This window comes from Peromyscus eremicus, chromosome 19 (assembly GCF_949786415.1).
Source record: "Peromyscus eremicus chromosome 19, PerEre_H2_v1, whole genome shotgun sequence".
NCBI lineage: Eukaryota > Metazoa > Chordata > Mammalia > Rodentia > Cricetidae > Peromyscus > Peromyscus eremicus.
The window spans coordinates 3,477,386-3,500,361 of NC_081435.1; the positions used below are offsets into that span (position 1 = coordinate 3,477,386).

At 43.4% G+C, this 22,976-nt stretch overlaps 1 protein-coding gene across 10 annotated transcripts in view; it reads right to left on the reverse strand.

The window, feature by feature from the left end:
• The window catches only part of Osbpl1a (oxysterol binding protein like 1A), a 191,967-nt gene that overhangs the window by 85,073 nt on the left and 83,918 nt on the right, over nt 1-22,976 (reverse strand). For 8 of the 10 annotated variants that reach the window (XM_059246373.1, XM_059246372.1, XM_059246374.1 and 5 more), the window contains one exon: nt 1,574-1,736. The exons of 1 other annotated variant lie outside the window; for it this stretch is intronic. In XM_059246373.1, coding sequence (XP_059102356.1) covers nt 1,574-1,736 — 163 coding nt within the window. Of the gene's footprint in view, nt 1-1,573; nt 1,737-20,751; nt 20,870-22,976 lie in introns of those variants that run through there. One more of the 10 variants, XM_059246382.1, reaches the window with a different exon arrangement.

Below are 22,976 nucleotides of genomic sequence, written 5' to 3' on the forward strand. Positions count from 1 at the left end.
AGCAAGACCACATACCTTCTAAAACTTTACAACATCCTAAAACAGTGCCACCAACTAGGAATCAAATGTTGAAATCTGTATGCCTGTGGGAACATTTCTCATTCAAACCACTACACTATGATCCTCTACTGACTTTCTTTTAGGAAGTCCCTCACAGAATACCTAAGTTAGCATCAATGGACAGAGCAAAGGGTTGATGTACAGTAAGTATCAGCCATCTTCAGTGTTAATTGCACCACCTTCCTACCTCCCACCATAGTAAATTCTTCACTCTTGTTCAGTCTGTATTCAAATCCTACATTTTCTTCCCTGCCCAACATGAACCACTCCTTTCACACATCCTACATTTAACAGACACTCACTATCACCAGTCTTTTGATCATCTCAAATCTGACTGTTAGTCTGTCCTCCTGATTTAATTCTCCTATACTTCTACTAACAATGTCTGATTCTGTCATATACAATGAATCCCTTCTGAGTCTATGGCCTTCCAGGATTGTCTCCTTTCCTGCGTAATCACACACTGCCTCAGCCTTTCTGGCTTAACCTCTTGTTTCATTTCTGCCATCTCTCAGCATACTTCCTCTCTTTCATTTCCTTCCATAAAATATTGTTTCAATCTCATTGATCTCTAATTACCTTGCTCTCTGTTACCTTCCCCTCTCCCATTCATATGTATCTCAAAACTTCTAATGTCAATTTCTAGGATCAAAACTCAGCTAAGTATGATGGTACATGCCTGCCATCCCAGCCCTTGGGAGACTGAGGCAGGATCATGAATTCAATCCAGCCTGGCCTACAAATGAGACACTAGCCCACATGTACACACACTCCAAACTGTTTAGCAGTCCCACCTCCTCCACCCTGTCCACACTCCCCCAGCTTCAGCTCTCATTGTCCATGTGAGCAACACTAACGCCACTCTTAGGCTGGAGGCTCTGGAGTCTACGCTCACAGGGGATATGCTATCCTGTCCTTGTGAGAGTTTCGGGGGCAAAGTTAAGCACTTCCTTCTTTCTGCTCCAGTTACACTCTGGTCCCCTATCTACTTTGCCTCTAGCATACTGAACTCTAAAGGCCTTTTCAAAGACAGAACCCATTGTCTCTTTCTGTTTCCTTAGAGTATGTGACAAGAGCTGGCACCAGAGGTCACTGAAAAAGTAGCAAATAAAATGTGTGCAGTTTTGAAGGTATTCCAATTCTAACATATTGCACACTTTCAAAATAGGCCAACTCCATTTTTACTTATTTGAAGTAGTAACTCTCTTTAGATAAAAAAAATGTTTTACTTATTTGGAGGGGCACATGCATGTCATAGTATATTGTGTAGCCAGTAGACACTTCTAAGAGCTGGCTCTTGCTTGGCATCAAGTACCTTCACCAGTGAAAGCCATCTCACCCGCTCAGTGTTGAATTTTTGTCACCAATTTTCAGATTCTTGTCACACACACACACACACACACACACACACACACACACACACACCAGTAGTTAGGGAAGACACTCTTACAAAGACTCTTGGGCGGTGGACTCCACACTAACAACAACACAGACGCAATGACTCAGGAGTTACCTGACAGTGCATCATAGAACTCGTCCTCACTAAGGATGCTGACAGGCGGGGACCCTTCAACCAGGGATCGCTCTAGTTCATGATGTTCGGTGGCTAAAGTCTCCAGTGCTTCGGATAATATTTTGTTTTTTTCTTGTTCCTGTTCCAATTTAAAATTCCTCACCTAGAAGAATACAGATACATAGGAGTTCAGAGTGACAGGAAATACAGACTTTCTCAGAGAATATGAAAATTACTTGCTTTGATTTAGTTCAACTGCAATATCAGAAATGAAAGCAGTTGAGTTACACACACATGCACACGAATGATCAAAACTACTAAGTTAACTTTGTTCTTCCCAAGGGGCCTTTTCTCACAACAGCTTAACTAATGGAAATAGATTGGGAACTACCAAACAGATTTAAATTAAATTATGAGGCTACTAGTAAAAGAAAAAGGCATTAGTCAATTTGGGAATTGCATTTTAAAATAATATATTTCTTCCTCAACACTGATCATGAAATGAAAAAAAAAAAAACATTTCAGCAAGCTTTTCAACAATGAAAAGATTTCACATCATCTTACATGTTAAAATGTAGATAAAACTGGATGGAGTCTCCTAGTTTATTTCCCTAACAGTTGGAATATCAAATAAAAGAAACAAGCTGCTGGGTGATAGCTACGAAAATCTAACTACCCTTTCTCAACCCCTTGTTTCTACTTCAATTCTACATTTTGCCTTTAATTTAGTAAACTAAAAAAGAAAAAGCTACAGGAGAGAGAAAGCTTGGCCAGCTATTTCAGCATCTGCTATCAGCACTGTCCCTTACATAACAGCTCAAGGGTATCTGACCCTGACTGCACTACCGCACACACTGGGCTTGGACCTGAGTTTGACCTAATTCTGCACCAAGAACTCCAGGAATCACTGGTAACCCTTTGTCTTGTGTAGCAGCACCTCACTCCAGAAACAGAGACCTTGCCTCCAGGGCTGCCATATGTCCTCAGGAATGCCTTCAGTAGTTCCTGCCTATTACAGCTTTCCACCATTACCTCATAAGCTCAGCAGTGTTCAACACAGTGCTCTTAAACTTGTACTTTCAACTTAGCAGCAGAATCTATTTCTCAGATGCAATCCCCAAACATAAAATGCCTATTTAAAGCTAGTTGTGGTGTGTATGCCTGTAATCCCAGGATTTGGCATGATGGGGCATGAGAATGGAGAATTTGGAGACCCTGTCTCAAGAAACAAACACCTCTACAAAATCAGTGTTTTTGACAGCAGAATCATGCCGCTGGTGCTGTCTGGGATAGGAGCCCGCTTTGACTTTCTCCTCCCTTCCAGCAGACCACAGAGGTAGGCCCAAACCCAGAGGCCACACCATCAGTTTAGAAGGCACTGATGAGGCCTTTGCTTCCCAGTTAGTTCTCTTTCAGGTCAAACCTCAGACAGACCCTGAGCTGGGAACTCTTTCACAAAACCCCTCTGCAGCACTCTCTGATTTAACCTTTCACCTCCTGACATTTCTCCCATGCTCCTCTCTAAGCCCCGAAGGAGGAGGCACTTCCCTCTGTTCTGACTCCAGGACCCTGTGTGGCCCTGGGGTCTTTATGGCTGCCCCTCAGGTCTAATGCTCTAATCAGAATTCTGGGAACGACTCAAATGCAGTTTGGTTTCAAGGCTCACTCCAATGGACAAACAGGGTCAAATCTCTATCCTCTTGGGAACAGATTCGGTCCTCAGGCACTTCAGTGTTTATCATTAGAGCAATGAGATTATAATTATTAGAGCTGTGATAATGAAATAAAAATAGCAATACACATAAGTAATCCTAAAGAGAGACAACACACAAAAGTACAAAAAGTACAAAAACTTTAAAGACACATAATTGTATTTTGTAACAAACTCAAAAACACTTGTAAATATTCTCATAATCAAAATAGTGTCTCCAGAGAAGGAAATGCTTCCACAGTTGGCTGGAGTGTACCTTTAAATGTAACAGAACAATAATTCCTTCTGTTTAACAAATGCTTACATTTGAATGCTAAATTTATGTAGATTTCAGCCAAGTGACAAAATTGACCAATGCCCTCAAATATCTAATCCTCTCTAGAAAACCTTATTCAAACCACAGCTGAGCCTGTATTCACCTAAACTAAGCATTACTCCCTTCTCACTTGTTAGTGAAGAGAGTGTGTGTGTGTGGGGGGGTGCTACCCTCCTGTGCGAATTTGTTAATCTTTCAGTTTCCAGCCTCTCTGGAATTCCCTCATGGAAGAAGCCTTACTACAAAACTACCTGCAAAAAAACTATTCCTTGAGTAAGGGATGTGCATGACAAAGACATAAGACATAAGAGCAGGGAAGTGCCCCAGGAAGCTCTCTTCCTGCAAGGAAGCATCTGTGAGGATGCTTAGTGGCAACTTGATACTGCCTAGTGGGACAGAGGGAACTCCAGCCCTTCTACAACCCAGCAATTCCAAGTTACCTAGCAGGAACCTTGCATTGAAAATCAGTGTAGAACTGCCAGGGAAGAGACTGCAGAGTGCAATTTTATACCACAGTCACCTTCTAAAGTATCTCTGAGTTTTTATTTGCTAGCTAAGACTCCATGCTGTAACAGAAACAGCACCTTCATAAAATTCCACCTTGTGACTGACTCTAAGTGTGCATTTGCCATGCTTATGTGTCCTACCAACACATGCATATGGTTGCAAGATTTTTTTAAGCATACAAACATTCAAGCTATTATAACTATCCTATTATTATTAAAGAAACACAGAACTAGTGGACCCCGACATGTATTTATAATTATATTAGAAAACTTTAAACTATGATTTGTAAGCAAAAATTAAGGTATATCAAGTGAACATACATATTAAAGTATTAGAAAGCAGGACAGTACCACCATCTACCTAACAGGAAGCATGCGTGCTGCTGTCTACAGCCCCTTGAAGATTAACACAATTTTGAAGAGTCTGTCTCCTCAAACCACTTCCATTTTTTTCTATGTCCTGCTAGAAGATGAACTCCTCAGTGAGTGTTTCCCACGTGAACAGATGCCAGCAAAGCAACCCAATTTTAAAAAAGCATGTGCTAGCCAGTCTACATACATTGATTCTACTATTTCCTTCGAGAAAGTGCCCTGCTATTTACCTATGTTTTACAGGGGTGAGTGGGGCAGAGACGTCAGTCAAATCATTTGACAAAGACAGCTAATAACTGGAGACTATCGATTAGTATCCACGGCATACCAGGTACAATGAGCAGATTATAACACTGATCTCTTCTCAGTTAGTACACATACAACTACAAGAAACAATGTATCTGGGACCGAAATACTCTATCTTACCTGATTTTTCTCTCTGAGAAGCAGCTGTTCTGACACACTGCTGTGGTTATAGGACCAATAACACTCAAACTTTTTCAGGATAGGAGATTCAGGCCACTCCCTGCTACTACTCTACGAGGCAGCTGTAAGAAGCTCCATATGATCACTCACAGCTGATGTGCGCTCTCCCGCCCACGTCTGACTACATTGTTTGGGTGAAGCAGGACTGCCACAGTTTGACAGCCTCCGACTCCCTGTACTAGAAATGTAACCCCAAAGCCAAATGCAATGGTATATGGAAGTGCCGCCTTCAGGATGTAATTAGGATCAGAAGAGATCTTTTTAGGGTAGAAGGACTTGATGGCATTAGTGACCATATGAGAGGAGACTCTAACTGGCAAGGGGACATGTGATACTACTATGTATGAACCAGAAGGAAGGTCCTCCCAGACTCTTAACAAATGACAGACAGCATCATATACTTAAGGCTTCCAACTCCAGAACTGTGGGCTAAATACTCTTCATAAATTACCTAGGTGTGGCCCTCAGTTACCACAATGAAAATACAGACTAATAAGGATGGAGTGCTCACTTCTTAATCACAGCCAGGCTAAATCACACTCTCTCCTCTAGGGTCTGGAGATACTATACTTTGATCCCATGTGAGGCATGATGAAATACGGAGATACATATTGATGATAGTACACAGCATATAGCTGCTTTATTTTATGACTTATTAAGCATTTTTGCATACAATAAGTTCCAAGGATATCACTGACTCTAGTACTTTTTTTTTTTTTTTTTTTTTTTTTTTTTTTTTTTTTTTGCTATCTTGTACCACTTTTTCAAATGAAATCAATTTATGTCCCTGCTTAGAAAGAGACTGTGGGGGAGGTCAAATAAAATGGAAAAGAAAAAAGATGGGTACTTGCTGTGGAGGTGCTGAAAAGCACTTCTAGAAAGATTTGGAAAAAGGGACTAAACAATTTGCTGACAGATTGTGTGATGTCAGAGTAAGGAAGGAAGCAACATGGCTTCATGGTTTGGGGCTAAGAAAGTAAGTCAGAGTTGCAAGTACCTGAAACAGGGTAGACTGTGTCAAGACAGGCCAGCTGGACCTCAGTCTCACATGTGGTAAACGTAAGGTACTATGAGACAGCCAAGTACAGAAGTAGATGAGCAGACATGAACTCCGATACTTAAGGAAGAAGGGGTTGTATCTCATGGGTCCTATTTTAAGTTGTAAGACTAGATAAGATCACTAAGACAGACAGACGGACAGAAATGAGAAGAAGCTCAGCCTGGTTTTTGTAGCCACTAATGAGGTGGGAATGAGCAGACAGGATTGCTAGAACAGTATTATTGAGACCTAATCCATAAGTGTAGCTGCTCTTCACTAAGGGACGAGGCCAGTTACCCCCCTGCAAGAGAAAAGATGGCATGTGTAGGGACAGGTTTAAGACAGGTAGGTAGGTGTAACTTCAAGTTTTCTTCTAATTGCTCCTGTCGTCTTCTTGTACATGAAGAACACAGACAGCAGGGAACAGAAGGTCAACCAACACTGGTCCCAGCACATGACACAAAAGAAGTCACTAGTCTCTGTCAACATGAAGGGTGTATGCCTAGAGGTTAAATAAGATGGCTACTAGAGCTTCACTCACACATGCTGGTCAACTCAACAATGGCTTCGGCACCCTAAAGACGCTCTTTTCTCAGTCACCATCACCTTCCTCAGTTCTGTTCAAAACGAAGGGGAATGTCCCCCAGAACAAGAATTCTGTCCTCAGTCCAGCACCGCAGACCTGACTGACCCAGTGCGCTGACTGACGTGTTCAAAGAAAGGCCTGCGCAGAGCCTGCTACGCAATCAGTTCTGAGGGTACTCTCAGACATGCATGCATGGCAGATCATGGCAGATTTGGGGGACAGTCTTTTATCCAGGACTGAACAACAGGAAAGCAGGTACTGTGAAACAGTTGGACATTATTTCATTAAAAAGTCAAATTTCTTCTTTAACTTAAGAAAAAGACACCTGTCAAATAAACTGGGGTGGGGGTATGGTGGTGACGTGATAATGAAATCTGGAGGGGGAAAAAAACCACTGGGTAGACCCAGAATACCTGAAACCTGTTTTGTTGGAACAATTTAAAAATAACATCTTAAAAATCAAATCAAATGCTGCACACAAGTGAAAACACGTCAAGGAAGTTTGCTTTCTACCTCTCCTTTTAGATATGGAAGAAAGGATTAAGATTTGGAAGTAAAGTGGTATTTGATCTCCCAGATCAGCACCCACAGTATGGCCCAAACAATGGCTGCTCCTTTAACGGCTCTGGAGTTTACCATAATTTGATACAAGAATGAGCTCATAAGAACTTGAGCATCAGTGAAAACATTGGATTACTGACATCAGAAGGTTTACCTAGCATCATGTCCATGTTACAATCTAACAGTAGCACTTACTGGATTATTTCCCTATAAGCACTATGTACTTCAGTGTATAATGTCCAAATCATTCCAGATTATTGTACAGGTTAAAACTTCAAAAGGTTTCCAATGGATCATTATGTAAACTGTACAACAGAACATTAAACCACGTGATAATGGATATTCAAAACACTGTAACATGCCTCAATTTAACACAACAGAAATTCCAAATTCACATATTCAATAAAACTCCAGGATTTTTTGCTGTTGTTGGTTTTGTTTGAGTCAAACTGATCTAGGCCTCCCTATGTAGCTGAGAATAACCTTGAACTTCTAATCCTCCTGCCTATACTTCCAAATGCTGGGAATACAGCATGCATGGCCACGTCTGGCTTTGGAATATCCTAAAAACCTATTTTTCAAAATAGTATCTTCTTAACTCTCTACTCAGCATTTTCCTGTTTGAAGGAGCTTCAGTTACTGTTAGGTCATTATACGCTCACAACTGTAAGAATAGTGTATGGCTAAATGGTTTTAAAAAAAATTGAGAAAGCCCCCTCAAATCATCAATCTCTTTACCAAATCCAACAAGTTTTCCAGTCTGCCATCCGCCATGTTGTACATACACTCCAAAACAACCAATGAGAACAGAGGATGCAGAGACACTGTAACAGGGAAGCAGTTAAGTGTGGGGGGGGGGGGGGTAGCAGAGGGCTAACTAAGGATGTTTGAAAGAACCATATTAAAGCCCGTTAGTATATAAACTCCTTCAACATATACACACATTGACTTGGAGTTACCCTACACAAGGATGATACTCCCCCCAAAATAAAAAGCGCAGTGCCAAGTATCGAATGCCTTCCCTCAAGCTGTTGATCAGGGGCCCCCAGAGACTTCCTAAACAATACAGACTACTGTCATTGTTCTTGGTGCCTGCCAGACTTGATGAAAAGACTATGGCAGAAGGCACCACATATTTTGTTAACAGGACATGGAGAACGCAAGCTGGCACTGATCAAGAAGCAGTTTCCTCCCTGCTGGCTAGTGCTCATTCGTAGTACCTGAAGGTGCTATGTAGGCTGCTGTGGAAGAAAAGTCATCAGCAGTCTTACCTCACTGTGAACCCTGTGCACTACGATAATGACCAGCCTGGCAAGAACTGCCCATGGGTGAAATAATGAGATGAGCATTATAAGGTCAATCAACTGTTTTCTGATTAGATTTAAGGCCATTCCAAAGGATGAAACCCATACCTGGCACTCTAAATTTAATCAAGAACCATCTGGGGAACTGAGAGGCCCCAGGGGTGAAGCTACAATTATCATTTTGCTCACAGGACATACTATCAATATACCTTCCAAATACACGTTTCTATACATAATGTCTATATACATAGATTAATGCAGCTCTCACTCCTCAGAGATGCAGTTTGTGTAACGGAGAGCTGCTAATGCAGAAAACTCACTCACTACTGGTCAAAGCGCAGAAAGTGTCTACAAAGTGTCAGTCGTAATGGGGCATCTATGTCACACCCTCCCTGTAAGACTCAGACATCACCAAGAAGAGACAGAAAGATTTGAAGAGCCAGAAGTCTGGGAAGACCGGGCAGAACAGGACCGCTGCACACACAAACTCACAGCGCTGTGGGTGCCTGCATCAGATCAAGGCAGTCCACATGCTAGCAGGAGGGGAAGGAACTCAGGAGCAGTGGCAGTATTGACAACCAATGGTTTCTGGGGAAGGGAGAGTCAGTTTTCTTCAAGGGTCTGGTCCCAGGTTGGTTAACAATGATTAGTCAATTGTCCCACACCTGTGCAAATATAAGTGGCATGAAATGAACTCAGTGGGTTATTAAAAAAAAATATATATATATATATATATATATATATATATATATATATATATATATATATATATATATATATGCAGTCAGGCAGCCAGGTAGGACACTGAGTGGGACACAGATCTGGAAAGACTGGGGGAGATGTATAATCATAATATATTACATGCATATATAAAATTCTCAAAAAACTAATTTTGAAGTTTTATTTTCAAAAGCAGGCAGTGTGGCCTGGGGGAGACCTCGCTTCAAGGAAACCAGACAGCAATACAAGCGGGTAACTGACATCCTCCCGGGGCCTCCAGGAACAGGCATGTGCACAGGTAACTGACATCCTCCCAGGGCCTCCAGGAACAGGCATGTGCACAGGTAACTGACATCCTCCCAGGGCCTCCAGGAACAGGCATGTGCACAGGTAACTGACATCCTCCCAGGGCCTCCAGGAACAGGCATGTGCACAGGTAACTGACATCCTCCCAAGGCCTCCAGGAACAGGCATGTGCACAGGTAACTGACATCCTCCCGCGGCCTCCAGGAACAGGCATGTGCACAGGTAACTGACACCCTCCCGGGGCCTCCAGGAACGGGCATGTGCACAGGTAACTGACATCCTCCCGCGGCCTCCAGGAACGGGCATGTGCACAGGTAACTGACATCCTCCCGCGGCCTCCAGGAACAGGCATGTGCACAGGTAACTGACATCCTCCCGCAGCCTCCAGGAACAGGCATGTGCACAGGTAACTGACATCCTCCCGCGGCCTCCAGGAACGGGCATGTGCACAGGTAACTGACACCCTCCCACGGCCTCCAGGAATGGGCATGTGCACACACATACAATTTTCAAAAAATAGTTAAAACAAAAACATTTATTTGCCAGGCAGTGGTGGCGCACACCTTTAATCCCAGGGAGGCAGAGGCAGGTGGATTTCTGTGAGTTCAAGGCCAGCCTGGTCTACAGAGTGAGTTCTAGGACAGTCGGGGCTACACAGAGAAACTCTTTCTCAAAAAATTTAAAAAAAAAATCTGATAGAAAAACAACAAAGAGTATTAAGCAGTAACATATGCTTCTATCTGTGTATTTATTAAAATCTTGCTAGTGTATTCTAGGTTCTGATTGCTGTATTTTACTGATGTATAAAATAACTTTTCTATATACTTCCATCTATGTCTCTCATAATATCCCAGTCAGCAAAGAATTTGAAAATAGGTCCACCTAGGAATCAACATTTATGGTGATATTTTATTTGTACTGAAATGTGATTTTAACTGTATGTTAATAAATAAAGTTGCCTGGGGGTCAGAGCTATTAGAGCCATAGCAAGAACATGGCGGAGGTGGTGCACGCCTTTAATCCCAGCTCTTGGGAGGCAGAGCTAGGCAGATCTCTGTGTGTTCAAGGCTACAGCCAGCATGGAGACACATGCCTTTAATCTCAATACCAACCATAGAAGACCTGGAGGTCTATATAGATGGGCAGTGATGAGGAGGTCATGTGGTTGGGTTTACAACCAATGAGAAGGCAGAATAGAAAGTCAATAAAAAGGACAAACACACAGGAAGTAGGTCTCTTGCTGAGGAGGACAGCAGCGGCAGTGAAGGGTAAGGTTTTTAGCTCTTAGCTTTTGCTCTGACCTCTTGGGCTTTTTAACTTTGCAATTGGCTCTGTGTTTCTTATTTAACAAGACAGTTACATCTACAAATATTAGCGCCACCAATGCTCTGTCTGATCAGAAGTGTCACAGGGCCTCTGAATAGTCAGAGCACAGGGCTGCTTCGGCATCCGATGAGGAGTGTCACAGGACCTCCAGACAGAGCACAGGGCATCCTTGGCATCCGATGAGGAATGTTACTGGACCTCCAGACAGAGCACAGGGCTGCTTTGGCATCTGCTTCGGAGCCCAATTTGTGAGTGTGCTAAGGACACTCCTCACAGTTGCAAAGTTTTCTACCTAAAAATAATCTGCTTTTATGTAATCACTCTCCATAGATTTGTGCATTGTATATACCTTGAAATAAATTTCTTTTTTAGAAATATGCCACAATGGGTAAGTGATCATTTGTAAAGGCAGAGAATTTAACCACAACTCTATCAAATCTCATCTTCAGTAGTTACTCTGGCTGTAGTTGATAGTTCTGCTAATGCAAAGAACTGGAAAGGGTATTTATAACACGAGGGACACCATAGCAACTCTCCCTTTACTTTTTAAGGAACTTTTCTGAGATTACAGATTGCCCATCTGCTTTAAGTGTGGAGTCCACTGTAAATGCGCATCCTGTGCACCCTGCACTACATTAAGACAGGACATTTCCACTGTCCCACCCTAAATCCTCAGGCCCTTCCCAGCTACCCTGTTCTTCTCTCCACCCAGCCCAGGCAGCTACTCTGGTTCCTATACCCTGGAACTGGTTTGCATGTTCTGAAACTTGAAATAAATGGATGAGGTTTTTATTGGATTCACCCATGTACTCACAAGAACAAGGAGCTCTTTCCTTCTTCCTGTTGAGGACTGCTCCAGGGCACAGGGATATCCTATGACAACATCCACTTTTTGTTGTTGTTTGTTTTTGTTTTTGAGACAGGGTTTCTCTGTGTAGCCTTGGCTGTTCTAGAACTGTACTGTAGACGAGCCCTCAGACTCACATTGATTTGCCTGGGTCTGCTTCCTGATTGCTGGATTACAGGCCTGCACCACAACCATACAGCCTCACAACATCCTCTTTGAAAAGTTGAGGGGGAGCTGGCTCCATCAGCATAGCACTTGCCACATAAGCCTGAAAAGCTGAAGTCGGGTCCCCAGACTCATGTGAAAAGTCAGGCATGGTGATGCTCCACCTATAATCCCAGCCCTGAGCAGACAAAGACAAGCAAATTCCTGGAGCTCACTGGGTGGCCAGTCTAGCCAAGAGATGACCTTCAGGTTCAGTGTGAGAGAGACCCAGATGCCTCCACCTACACACACACACACACACACACACACACACACACACACACACACACACACACTCAGACATGCATGCACACAGACACAAAGAGAAATGCTCTCTGTTTCTGCTCCAGTCCTTAATGTTTTATTCTGACATGGCAGGTATCTTCATGGTTCTCCAACTAGGAGAAAAAGATTACATTGGAACCAATTTAGTGGGCTAAACTCCCGAGGAGAACACTCCAAGAGAGTCTAAGCCTCCCAAGGCATGCACACACAGTCAGTGGTATTCTAGCAAAAGAAGTTGTCCAGCAGGTGGCTAAAGGGAAATATTTATTTACTAAGCAACCCAAAGTAACTTGAAATGCGCAAAAGTCTAAAAATTAATATGGCTTTGTACTTTTTTGTAGGCTTTAAAAATAAAAAAGTGACCTTGACTGGTCCTCAAGGGCCCTTTCAAGCACAGTATTATTCATCCTTCAAGGCAGAGGAGTATAGTTCAGTCCTCTGTCCTCTTCACCCAACAAGAATTTGTCAGCCACCCACTCCATGCCAGGCACCCCAGGTCTCAGGGAGTCACCATGAGTAAGGGGGCAATCCTGCACTTTTTCTACTTCCCAACTACCGAGGGGAAAGACACAAGGTAGAGTCAGTAGAGGGCTGCTGACTCTACTGGACAAACAGGAAGGAGTCCTGGAGTCCGGGGTGGGCACACTGAGACGGCATCACTAGTTCAGAGGCTGACAGAGGGAAGGGAGGGGACAGAGACCCAGGAGGATCATCTGAGTAACAGTAAAAGCTGGGAGTTAAGAACACAGCAAGGAGACATGAAGAACAGAGAGCCCAGGGAGGGCGCAAGGGTCCCCTGCATGGTCTTGCTCCCTCCCCACTAGCAGGTAGGAGGTGAACTGAGAAGCACCACACTCTGCACTCACCTCTGTGCAGCTGTTCTGTCTCTAAAGATGCCTTTGAATAAAGTGTCCTTTCTCACAGAAGAGCAGACAGACATCTGCAAAGTCTAACACAGTAGTAGCACTGAAGGAGCTAGGAGATGCCTGGCACAGGGAAAAGGAATTTTCTAGCTATTCCAAACAGCTGAAAAACTTTCACACTAGAGAAAAGACACTTTTCCATGACACTGCACAGCTAACCTGGAAGGGAATAAAACTTCAGCCTGATGGCAAGTTTAACCTTCTGTCACTTCTGATCCTCCTACAGTGAACGAGTGGCTTAAAGGGACCACTGAGCAGGAGCAGGAGCAGGAGCTATGGGCTGTGCTGTTTCCTCTGATACACCCTCTCCACCCACAGCACGGTGGAGCTGCCATTACACCACCGCCGAGACCGAGCACAGCCAGGCTCCAGGACACTAGGGTTACACAGTGCACAAGTGCAGAGGCTGTATTCATCTGCATCTGTGTGACGCGGGCTGCCAACTCTTAGCCACTGGATCCACACCTATCTGCTCATCAACACAAGTGTTTACACACTGCTGTCTGGCTGCCAGAGCTGTGGGAAGAATGCCTGCAAACAAGAAAAAGTGATGACATCTAGGATTCCTTTGGAATTTTGTGATTACATTTTCTAAAGTTTCAATATTTTTTCCTTTCTTTATAGTTTCTAGGAACTCTGTACTTATAACTATGGCTAAAGACCAAAAACTAATTTCAATAAAAACATTCTGAGTTTTCTTTTCAAATCAAGTCTATAATTTTTTTTATCTTAAGAAATATCTAGTTTCCTTAAGCCCTAGGTACCCTCTTGTACCACCATTTCTTATTTCATATTTTATACCTCTAATAACCCTCTATATGACAAGATTCTGTTCAATGAAGTAATGACCCTTTGAAATATGACAGCAAATCAGTATTTGGTATCTATAATACAGAAAGATAACATAAAAAAATAAAATACATCTAAGCCATTTAAGAATGTTATTTGAATCGGTCAAATAGAAAAGAACAAATACTATATGAAAGACAAGCATTGGAACTGAGCTGTCTCAGAGGGTAAGGTGCTTGCTATAAAAACACACAAGTCTGGATCCTTGGCACCTATGCAAGAAATCAGGCAAATCAATAACCCCAGGGCTTGTAGGCAGAGGCAAGAAGATTTCCCAGGCCTTGCTGGCCATCTAAGTCCAGTTAGACATCATCTCTCAAGAAGTAAGGTAGAGCCGGGCGTTGGTGGCGCACACCTTTAATCCCAGCACTCGGGAGGCAGAGGCAGGCGGATCTCTGTGAGCTCGAGGCCAGCCTGTGCTACAGAGTGAGTTCCAGGAAAGGCGCAAAGCTACACAGAGAAACCCTGTCTCGAAAAAAAACAAACAAACAAACAAAAAAAGTAAGGTAGAGAACAGAGGAAGAAACAAATACCAGCTCTGGCTCCCCATGCACTTACACTGGTGCACACACTCACACATGCATGCACAAATATGGACCCATGCACTAAGGTGTACCCTCCTACCACACAGCAAATGATGAACACTTTTGGAAACGATGTAAAATTAATGCTTTGCAAAGCAAGTATGGGACAATCTGGAGGATAACAGCTGCATAGAAAATGTTAGTAATTCTACTTATATTTTTTCCTCATACCTTACACTCTTAGGATTACTACTTAAGAAAAAAAATCAACAAAACAAAATATATTTGATATTGGTAAGGATATAGAGAAATTAGAGCCTTTGGTAATGTTGACAGGAACATAAAATGGACGCTTGCTGTGGAAAGCAGTATGGCTGTGCCTCCAAGAGCCGTAAGTAGAAGTGCTATAGGATCCATTTCTAGGTATACACTAAACAACCCCAGTGACAACCCAGACTCAGGAGTAATGGCATATCCATGTTCACAGCAGCATTCCTTACCACAGCCCAAGGGAGACGCACCCAAGGGCTCATAGACAAGAAGTCACACATGAAGAGTGGGGCATCATGTGCTTCAGATACAGGAATCCTGACCCAAGCTGTAACATGGATGACACCAAGAATGTTATGGTAGATGAACCCGGCAAAATAGAAAAGGACAAATACTATAACTTCTAAATGATTCCTCTTGTATGAGGTACAAAAGAGTCAACCTCCTAAGGATGGAGAGCAGAACGACAGTTTCCCAGAACTCAGGAGAGTGGGGAACAGGTTGTTACTTCACGGACTGAGTTTCCATCTTACAGGGTGGATGAAACAGCTGCGCAGTAATGCACATGTTTAACGGCACTGAGTGACAAACTCAACAGAGTCATGATGGAAAGAAAGTCTTATGTGTATTTAATACCCTACAATTATTTCTCCAAATATTGGACTAAAATATAGTTGAACTGATTCACACAAAAAAATTAAAACTTCCCATTATAATATATGCTGTTTATTTAATTGAGGTCCTTGAAATTATCTACAACAAAATCAAAAACAAATGCAAATCAAATGCATAAAACTATTAATCCTACTTACAGGAAAATGCCTGAATAGAACTACTATACACAAAAGTATAGGGCACAAGCATATTGAACTAATGATAAGATAACACTGCAATGCAGAGACTACCAGACAGGGAAATCATGAACATAAAAAGAATTTCTGATAAGGTATGGGATAGGACCCATACGTGACAGGTCTATGGAGATGCTATGGACAAGCCATACATGTGGCTCCCAATTCTCTGAAGGCCAGAATAGAAAAAGAAATACAATCAATTATGAACTTTAATTGTCTACAAGGAGAGAAAAAAAAAAAAAAACAGTTCTTCAGGGAAAACAAACTCCCTCTTTGCCCTTAGCTCTAATTTCTCACCCCGTATAGGGAAATATGAGTACTACAGGACAAAGACATTATGTCAATAAAGTCTGTTTCTCAAAAATGCCCCCAAAGAAACTGAGGTGTACATCCAACTCGCAGCTCGGTGAGTGCCATCCTTATGAGGATCAAGTAAGCACAGCCTAGGCCAAAGCACTGACGGTCTGGTTTAATATCAGGACAATAATACGCTTTCTGGAAAAATGGACATGTTCTGTTTTCTTCTAAATCACAATTTATCCCAAGCAGAATTTCTCCCAAGAAGTCATTTCCTGTTGTGAACCTAGAATACAGGTATTCTGTGCAAAGCCTAAAGCCACTTCCATACTCTTGGCCATTTGTCTTTCTTATTTCCAATGTTGGTGTGCCTTTACCAAGCTGAGAAGCTCCTTATCCGAGGACCACAGTGGCACCGATAAAGGTGGACCAGCTACCCCGTGGGTGAACTTACCTAACTATAGCTGTGCTGGTTACGCTGTTGTTCTTTGGCGCTCAATCTGGAGGCAGCCTTCTGGACTTAGCTCTGAGTTTCATGTCCTCCCACTACATAAACCTGGACTAAACAAACCTCTCCCTAGGCCCTAGGCCCTTCTTCTGTGAAATAAGAGTAGATGTGCTACCTTCAAACTGTGTTCCATGGAGCGGCTTCAGCTAAGGAGAGGGCATTTTTACTTTTATCTGTCCCATGTACTCACATCCATCCCCACTAAAACCCATAAAAACTAGCAAGACAGATGCTGTACAAGATTGATGTATACCTTACAACTTTCAGCAAGAACACAAAGAAAAAGAAAAATAGATGAGAAATATACTCAAATCATCCTTATCACATGCAAAATGAATAAAGAGTTCCACTCACAGAGTATCATTTCTAATTGAGCTGTTTAGAATCCAGAATAACAACACAATTTCGATCATAGAAACAGTCTTGAAAGTAGAAGCTGATTGCTCAAAAACACAGCTCAGAAAAGCCCAGTATCCTCACGTAGCAAATGGCAACTCAGTACAGAAGAGCAGGCTTCCCCATAGGACCCGCACACCGTGTCTGCAGTCAGAAGACTGAGTGCTCCTTCACAGGTCTCTCCTGTGTCTCAGCCACTGAGAACAACAACCGTGCGCTCCTGCCATTCCCTCCACCACCTGCTGCCCCCATCATGGTGTCTCTCATCTAACACACCACGCTGGCACCATGCCATCCTGTGACATATTCCTATTTTAACAGGTTTTCCTAAGAATAGAGCGCATGATGACTATCTAAATATAAAACTAATGACAAATCTACTTTTATCTCATCTCAGTTTTAATACAACTTGTGAAAGAAAGGGGCTGAGTTAGGAAGAAATCTCACGTTACATAGGAAAAAGGTGAGCCTTGCTATAAAGCTTGCCCAGAGCCAAAGAACAAGCTCTCCTCGCTTCCTGAACTTGTGCCTCAGGATCCCACACAGCAGGCGCTTTACCTTCTGTCTAGGCATTCTTCCTAGGCTCTCCCCATGTAGTAAATAATGCTGAACCTGTGAGCATTTAAAGAAAATTAGATGCATGCCATCCTGGGATATGGTGAGCAGATGATTTTTAAAGGAAGTATAGCAAAGCAAGAAGGGGAGAGACAAGGAAATGATCGGTATGGAAAATAATGTGTGTGGAAGTGAGTCACAAGGTGAGGAAACATGGAGAGAAATGCAGAGCAGCAGACAAGAACAGGGAGGTAGGTGAAGGGGAAAGGTGTTTTAAATATTAGGAGGGCAGTGCCTACCCTTCTTCATATTTTAGTATCTGCAGCCTGTCGAAGCAATCTTTAAAATGCAATAGTAGAGTTCATAAAATTAAGCAATGGCTAAAGCTAGCAACGACAAATGTTGAATAAAGTATCCACACTCCAGAGGACAAAGCATACAAATGTACAGAAAGTGAGAGAAACTGTCAACTTTAACTGAAATAATAAGATGCCATAGCTGCCACAGCTAAAGGCAGCTCTTTGAACACACAGCAAGCAAAGCTCTAACAAAACTTACTTGAGGGGGTGTAGATTAATTTGAAGAGGGAAAAATGCCTTCAGAAATACAGTTTTAAAGCAGGGGGGCGAGGGGAGTATTTACAGCTCCAAAAAAAATTAAAAGATAATAAAAGGAGTACTAAGAACCCCTTCATGAGAATAAATTCCAAAATTTCAACAGAAAGGGGATGTCCCTAGAAATACATAACTTGCCAAAACTAACCCAAAAAGAAATAGAAAACCAAAGTAGTTCTATAATTTTTAATATATTTAAATAGCAGTTCACAAAATTTACAAAGATGGTTTTGTTAGAAAATTTCTACTAAACTTCAAAGATCATTTCAACTTTACACAAGTTCTAGGAACAACAGAAGAGTGAATACTACCAAATTGATGAGATCAGAATAACCTCACAGAAAAATCTGACAGACAGAAAAAGAAATTATAAGCCATTTTCATTTATAAAAAGAAGCCAAATTCCAAAGTTTAGCATTTTTCTGATTTGAAAAAAATATAAGAATGAAATGTGAAGATCATTAATATGGTAAGTGGTATTTATAAACTATTTTTGAGTGAATTTGTAGAAGTTACAATTTTTTTTTTAAATCATAGAAGACTGTGGATTCGCCATCTCAGCATCTATTCCTGAAAGCCCTGGCCAGGAAATAAAGAACAAGAAAAAGAAATTCCAAACATGAGGACTAGAAGAACAGAACAGAACTGTCATTCCTTGCACAGAACCCAGAGGTAATCACAGTCTATGTTATAATTTCTACTCCCTTGCTCTCCTTCCATCAACTCCGCTGCCTCTACCCAAGTCGTGAGTGTGAACCAGCACCATGGGCACACTGCGGTTCTTACCTGCACTTCCCAGCATGCCTAGGCCCCTGGCCTCACCAGGAGCTCTCCTGCACTTCTGACTGATATTTCTTGGTGTTCCTGCTATCTCCTTTTCTTATACTTGTCTTCCACGTGCCAATATGCATTCCTGTGATTTTGAACTTCTCCAAGCTTTTTGTCTATGTGGTATGAACTCGCTTTGGGGGCTATGGACACAAAGGGTGTTTAGGTGATTCACAGCAGCTTTTCTAGGACAAGTAAGGGTGTATCCACATGCCAGGCACTAACTAGTCTTCCCACATTCCCATTCCCTACCTATCCAGTAATTTACATCAGGGAACTAGGAGTCAGGCGTGACTCCACCTTCCCCTTCATTCCTCACATCCAATCCAGCTCTAATTTGTAAATCTCTCTCTCTGCTCTGGAACTTCCTTAAGTCCTATTATCTCTCCTGAATCCCTGTACCTGGTTGTCCTGATTTTGGGCCTGTCCTCTAATCCTTCTTCTAAAGAGCAAATCTAATCAAATCTCTGCCTTGATTAATCTTTTGGGGACATTATTGCTCAGTCTAGGTTTAAAACTCCTTAAACACATTCCACTAAGTCCTTAGAAAAAGGCCTTGTCCTCTCCCTGTTCTGCTAACATTCAGCCCTTCAGCTGCTTTTGACTTGTTGCTTCTGTAAAAATCTTCAGTCCCAGGCTCCTGCAGGACTCTCTCCAGAGTACCTAGATGATAGGCACGAGCCCCTATACTATTAAGAACTCGTTACCCTATATATACACTTTAAATATGCTTTTATAAACTATCATGCACCTGAGTAATGCATTTCATTTTATTATGGGATAACTGAGTTATTTTTCCCCATTTTGTAGAGTGTAGAAAGACAGAGTGAAAAGATTATGTGGGTCATTTTTACCACCAGTGAAATTCTTGAAAATTAACCTATAAAAAGCTCCTAAAGGGGACTAGAATCCAACAACTATATTCATAAGGATCCGAATTCCTTTAAAACTCCAGTCATGGCAAAAGTAACATAGAGACGTCAGCCCACATAGCTGCCTGGTCGCTGCATTCAGATTAAACACTTAACAGACCAAATTTGAACCACCTTGCCAAATCATCGGTTTCAGTGCTAATCAAACATTACACAAGAAGCTTCATTCTGTGGAATGGAAAGTTCGTCTACCCTACACAGTCCACCAACATGGATTGCAAGCATTTTTCTCTTTCACATTGCTTTCTGCCAAGCAATGCTCGCCTTCAAAGCCAAATGCCTTCCTTGAACCTAATTGGAATGAAACTTTTAATAGCTTCCGTAACTCTGAAGAGCTGTGCTCAGCTCTACCCTATCTTTCTCTCCTGACAGTCTCCCTTTAAACACAGAAAAACCCAGCCCAACTGAAAACCAGATCCTCTGAATGCTAGGAGATGCTGGCCAGCCTAACCTACAAAGCCAGTGCATATGAGTAATGAGAAACCCTTAACCAAAACCTTGGAAAATGAAAGCCCCAGACACACACACACTCTTTTCTCAATCCTCACATACACTTCCCTGCCAGCTCCCGGAATTTCAGTGATCTCTGAAACTGCAGTAGTTAAGTTCATGTCAATGTCAACCAGAGAAGAGGAAAAAAAAAAAGAGAGAGAAAAAAATCACTAACTTGGAAGGTTATTTAGGACAATTGTCTTTTACTGCCTTCTCCTCCCACTCCAGCTTGCTTGACCTAATACTAATATTTAAATGAAGCAACAGCCAAGGGCTGTTCCCTGGGGGCTCTTCTAGGAACCCAAGGCACAGACATCGGGCAGAATGCTGCCCCCACCCCGGAAGAAAAGGGGACACTGTGTCTCCTGGCTACATCACCCCTCCCCATGCAGTCACAGCTCCAATGGGCTCCACACAAACCCGTCCAACTATTCTTGGATCAACTCACATCCCTGGATCACATCTGGCTGCTCCCCTCTTCCTCGCCCACCCGGTGTCCCAGCCACCCCACCCCCCATCCACCAGAGCTGCCACGGAAGGGCTGAGCAAGCACACAAACCCACCCACCTGGGCTGGGTCCTGAAGACCCAGGCTGGTGCCCGGCACCCCAGCTCCACGGCAAGCTTCCGCACAGAGGTTTTCGGCCTGCTCTCCTCCACTCCAGCCGATCTGATCAGTGAGGCGCGACCCAGGGCAGTACCGCAAGGTCTCCCTAAGTCACCTCTGCGGCCCGCCCCTGGTTGGGCAGCAGCGCCCGCCTTCCCGGCGGCTGTTGAGGTAGGGCAGAGGCGCGGCCGGTGGCCCAGGACTCTGTCGCTTGGCCACAGAGGTCGGCTCTGCCCCTCGCCCTGGCCGCTGGGCTCAGCCTCAGACCCGCCCTCCAGGGCTCACCCGCCCGCAGAGTCCCAGCCAGTGGAGCTGAGCCGAGCGAGCGGGCGGGCGGCGTGGCCTGCAGCCTGCAGCGGGCGGTTCCCTTCTTCGTGGCTGTGGTCTCGGTCCCTCCTCCCCAGCGTGGCGGCTCCGGGAAGCTCAGGTAGGAACTGCCGCCGGGGAGAGCCTGCCCGCAGCCTCCAAGCCGCTGAGATTCTCCAAGGAGAAGTAAGGGAACTGCTCCTAGCGTGCGGCGTGAGCAGCGCACATAGAATCCTGCAAGGTCCTAGAGTGGCCTTGTGCTCAAGCCCTCTCCTTGACAACTTTTAAACGGCCAGCACGCTGCTAAGAGCTGAGGAAACGCAGGAAGGCAAAAGGAATGCTCTTCTTGCAGTCTTGGCTTCTGCAGAAGGGCTCACTATCCCTAAAGCAGAGCCACTGAGTATGAGCTGGAGCTGAGCAAAGAGCCCAACACTATGCCCTGCTGACCGACACCCCTTAGAGACGGCTTTGAAGGGCAGACAAGGACGGCAGAGGCAGGCAATGCCCCAGACAAATACACACTTCTGACACCTAATGAGACTTCTGGGTAACTATGAGGCTCCAGTGGAGAAACAAAAAGAAACTAATTTCTAAAATGTACACACCTGTCCTCCACTTCGGAGAATACTTTACTGAGACAAGCAGCAATAAACAAAATTGTATTTATTTAACAGGTCACAGAGTACCTCGTGTTCCTTTAGATCGGTGGCCAGTCTATTTGCAGGGCACAGAGGGCTCACTCAGAAAACTTGGAATCCATGTCTGGAAAGTGTCAGAGTGCCTTTGAAAATTCTAGACCGATATCTAAGCGCTCTTGTACTTAGAAAAGCCATGCTTGGCAGTGAAGGGGAGGCCCTAGCTACAGAATCTTCCCCTTTGGGCCCAAAGATCTAAAAAAAGAATTCAGCTTACAGAAGAGGTCCTCAACATAGCAGGGAAACAAAAAAAGTTACTTTGTCTTAGAAGGCAGCTTCCAAGGCTCCTGAAATGGGGGAGGGGCACTGTATTGATCACATGAACCTGCCTTCCTGTATCCCGTATCTCAGTTTTCAGATCTGGAAGTGGAATTCCCAAACAGGTATTAATTTGCTTGAGGCTGAAGCAGCAGAGTTCAGATAGAGACCGATGATCCAAAAGCCACGTTCCTTCTTCTGTCCAGCCACTGTGTGATCACTCAGATATCTACTAACCACCCACAACATGCCACACCCCGAGCCACAGGTCTGAGGAAGAGCACTAGTGTGATGTGTATAACCAATGCAATGTGGCAGCAAGAAGTCCTGGAGCAAGAGGAGCACCTAACCTGGTCTTGAAGGGTGGAGACTGAGATCAGGAAGTGGTAGTCATCCCAAGCGCTATCCTGGGAACCTTACCAGAGCAGCCAGGGAGAAATGTCCACTGGGATGGAGAAAGGGGGAAGGGAAATGGGGATTTGAGACTGACAGAATTTAGTCAAAACGGGATGAAGAAGAAGGGTCAACTAGGGACAGTTCCCATGGTGACAACGGTAACTCAGTGGTAATTCTGAGTTAGATAGAGAATTCAGTTTTAGACAAACTGGTCTTGAAATACCTCTTATAGAAACACACCAAGTGTTCAAAAGCCAGCTGGCATACTGATTCAGAGCACATGAAATGTCTAAGGTAGGAATCTAAATAGTTGTGTATTTCTAAGTGAAAGGAGTGGGTATTACCAATCATCCAGGAAGGATGCTATAGGAAGACCACCCACATACTACTAATATTTAAGGCGTAGGCAGGCAGAAGTAATACCTCAGAAGGTGAATAAGCAAGGGACAGAGAAGTCATAAAGGACAAGGAAGCCGAAAAAGAGATGTACCATGGAGGCCAAAGACTATTCAAAAAAGCAGTTAAGTAGCA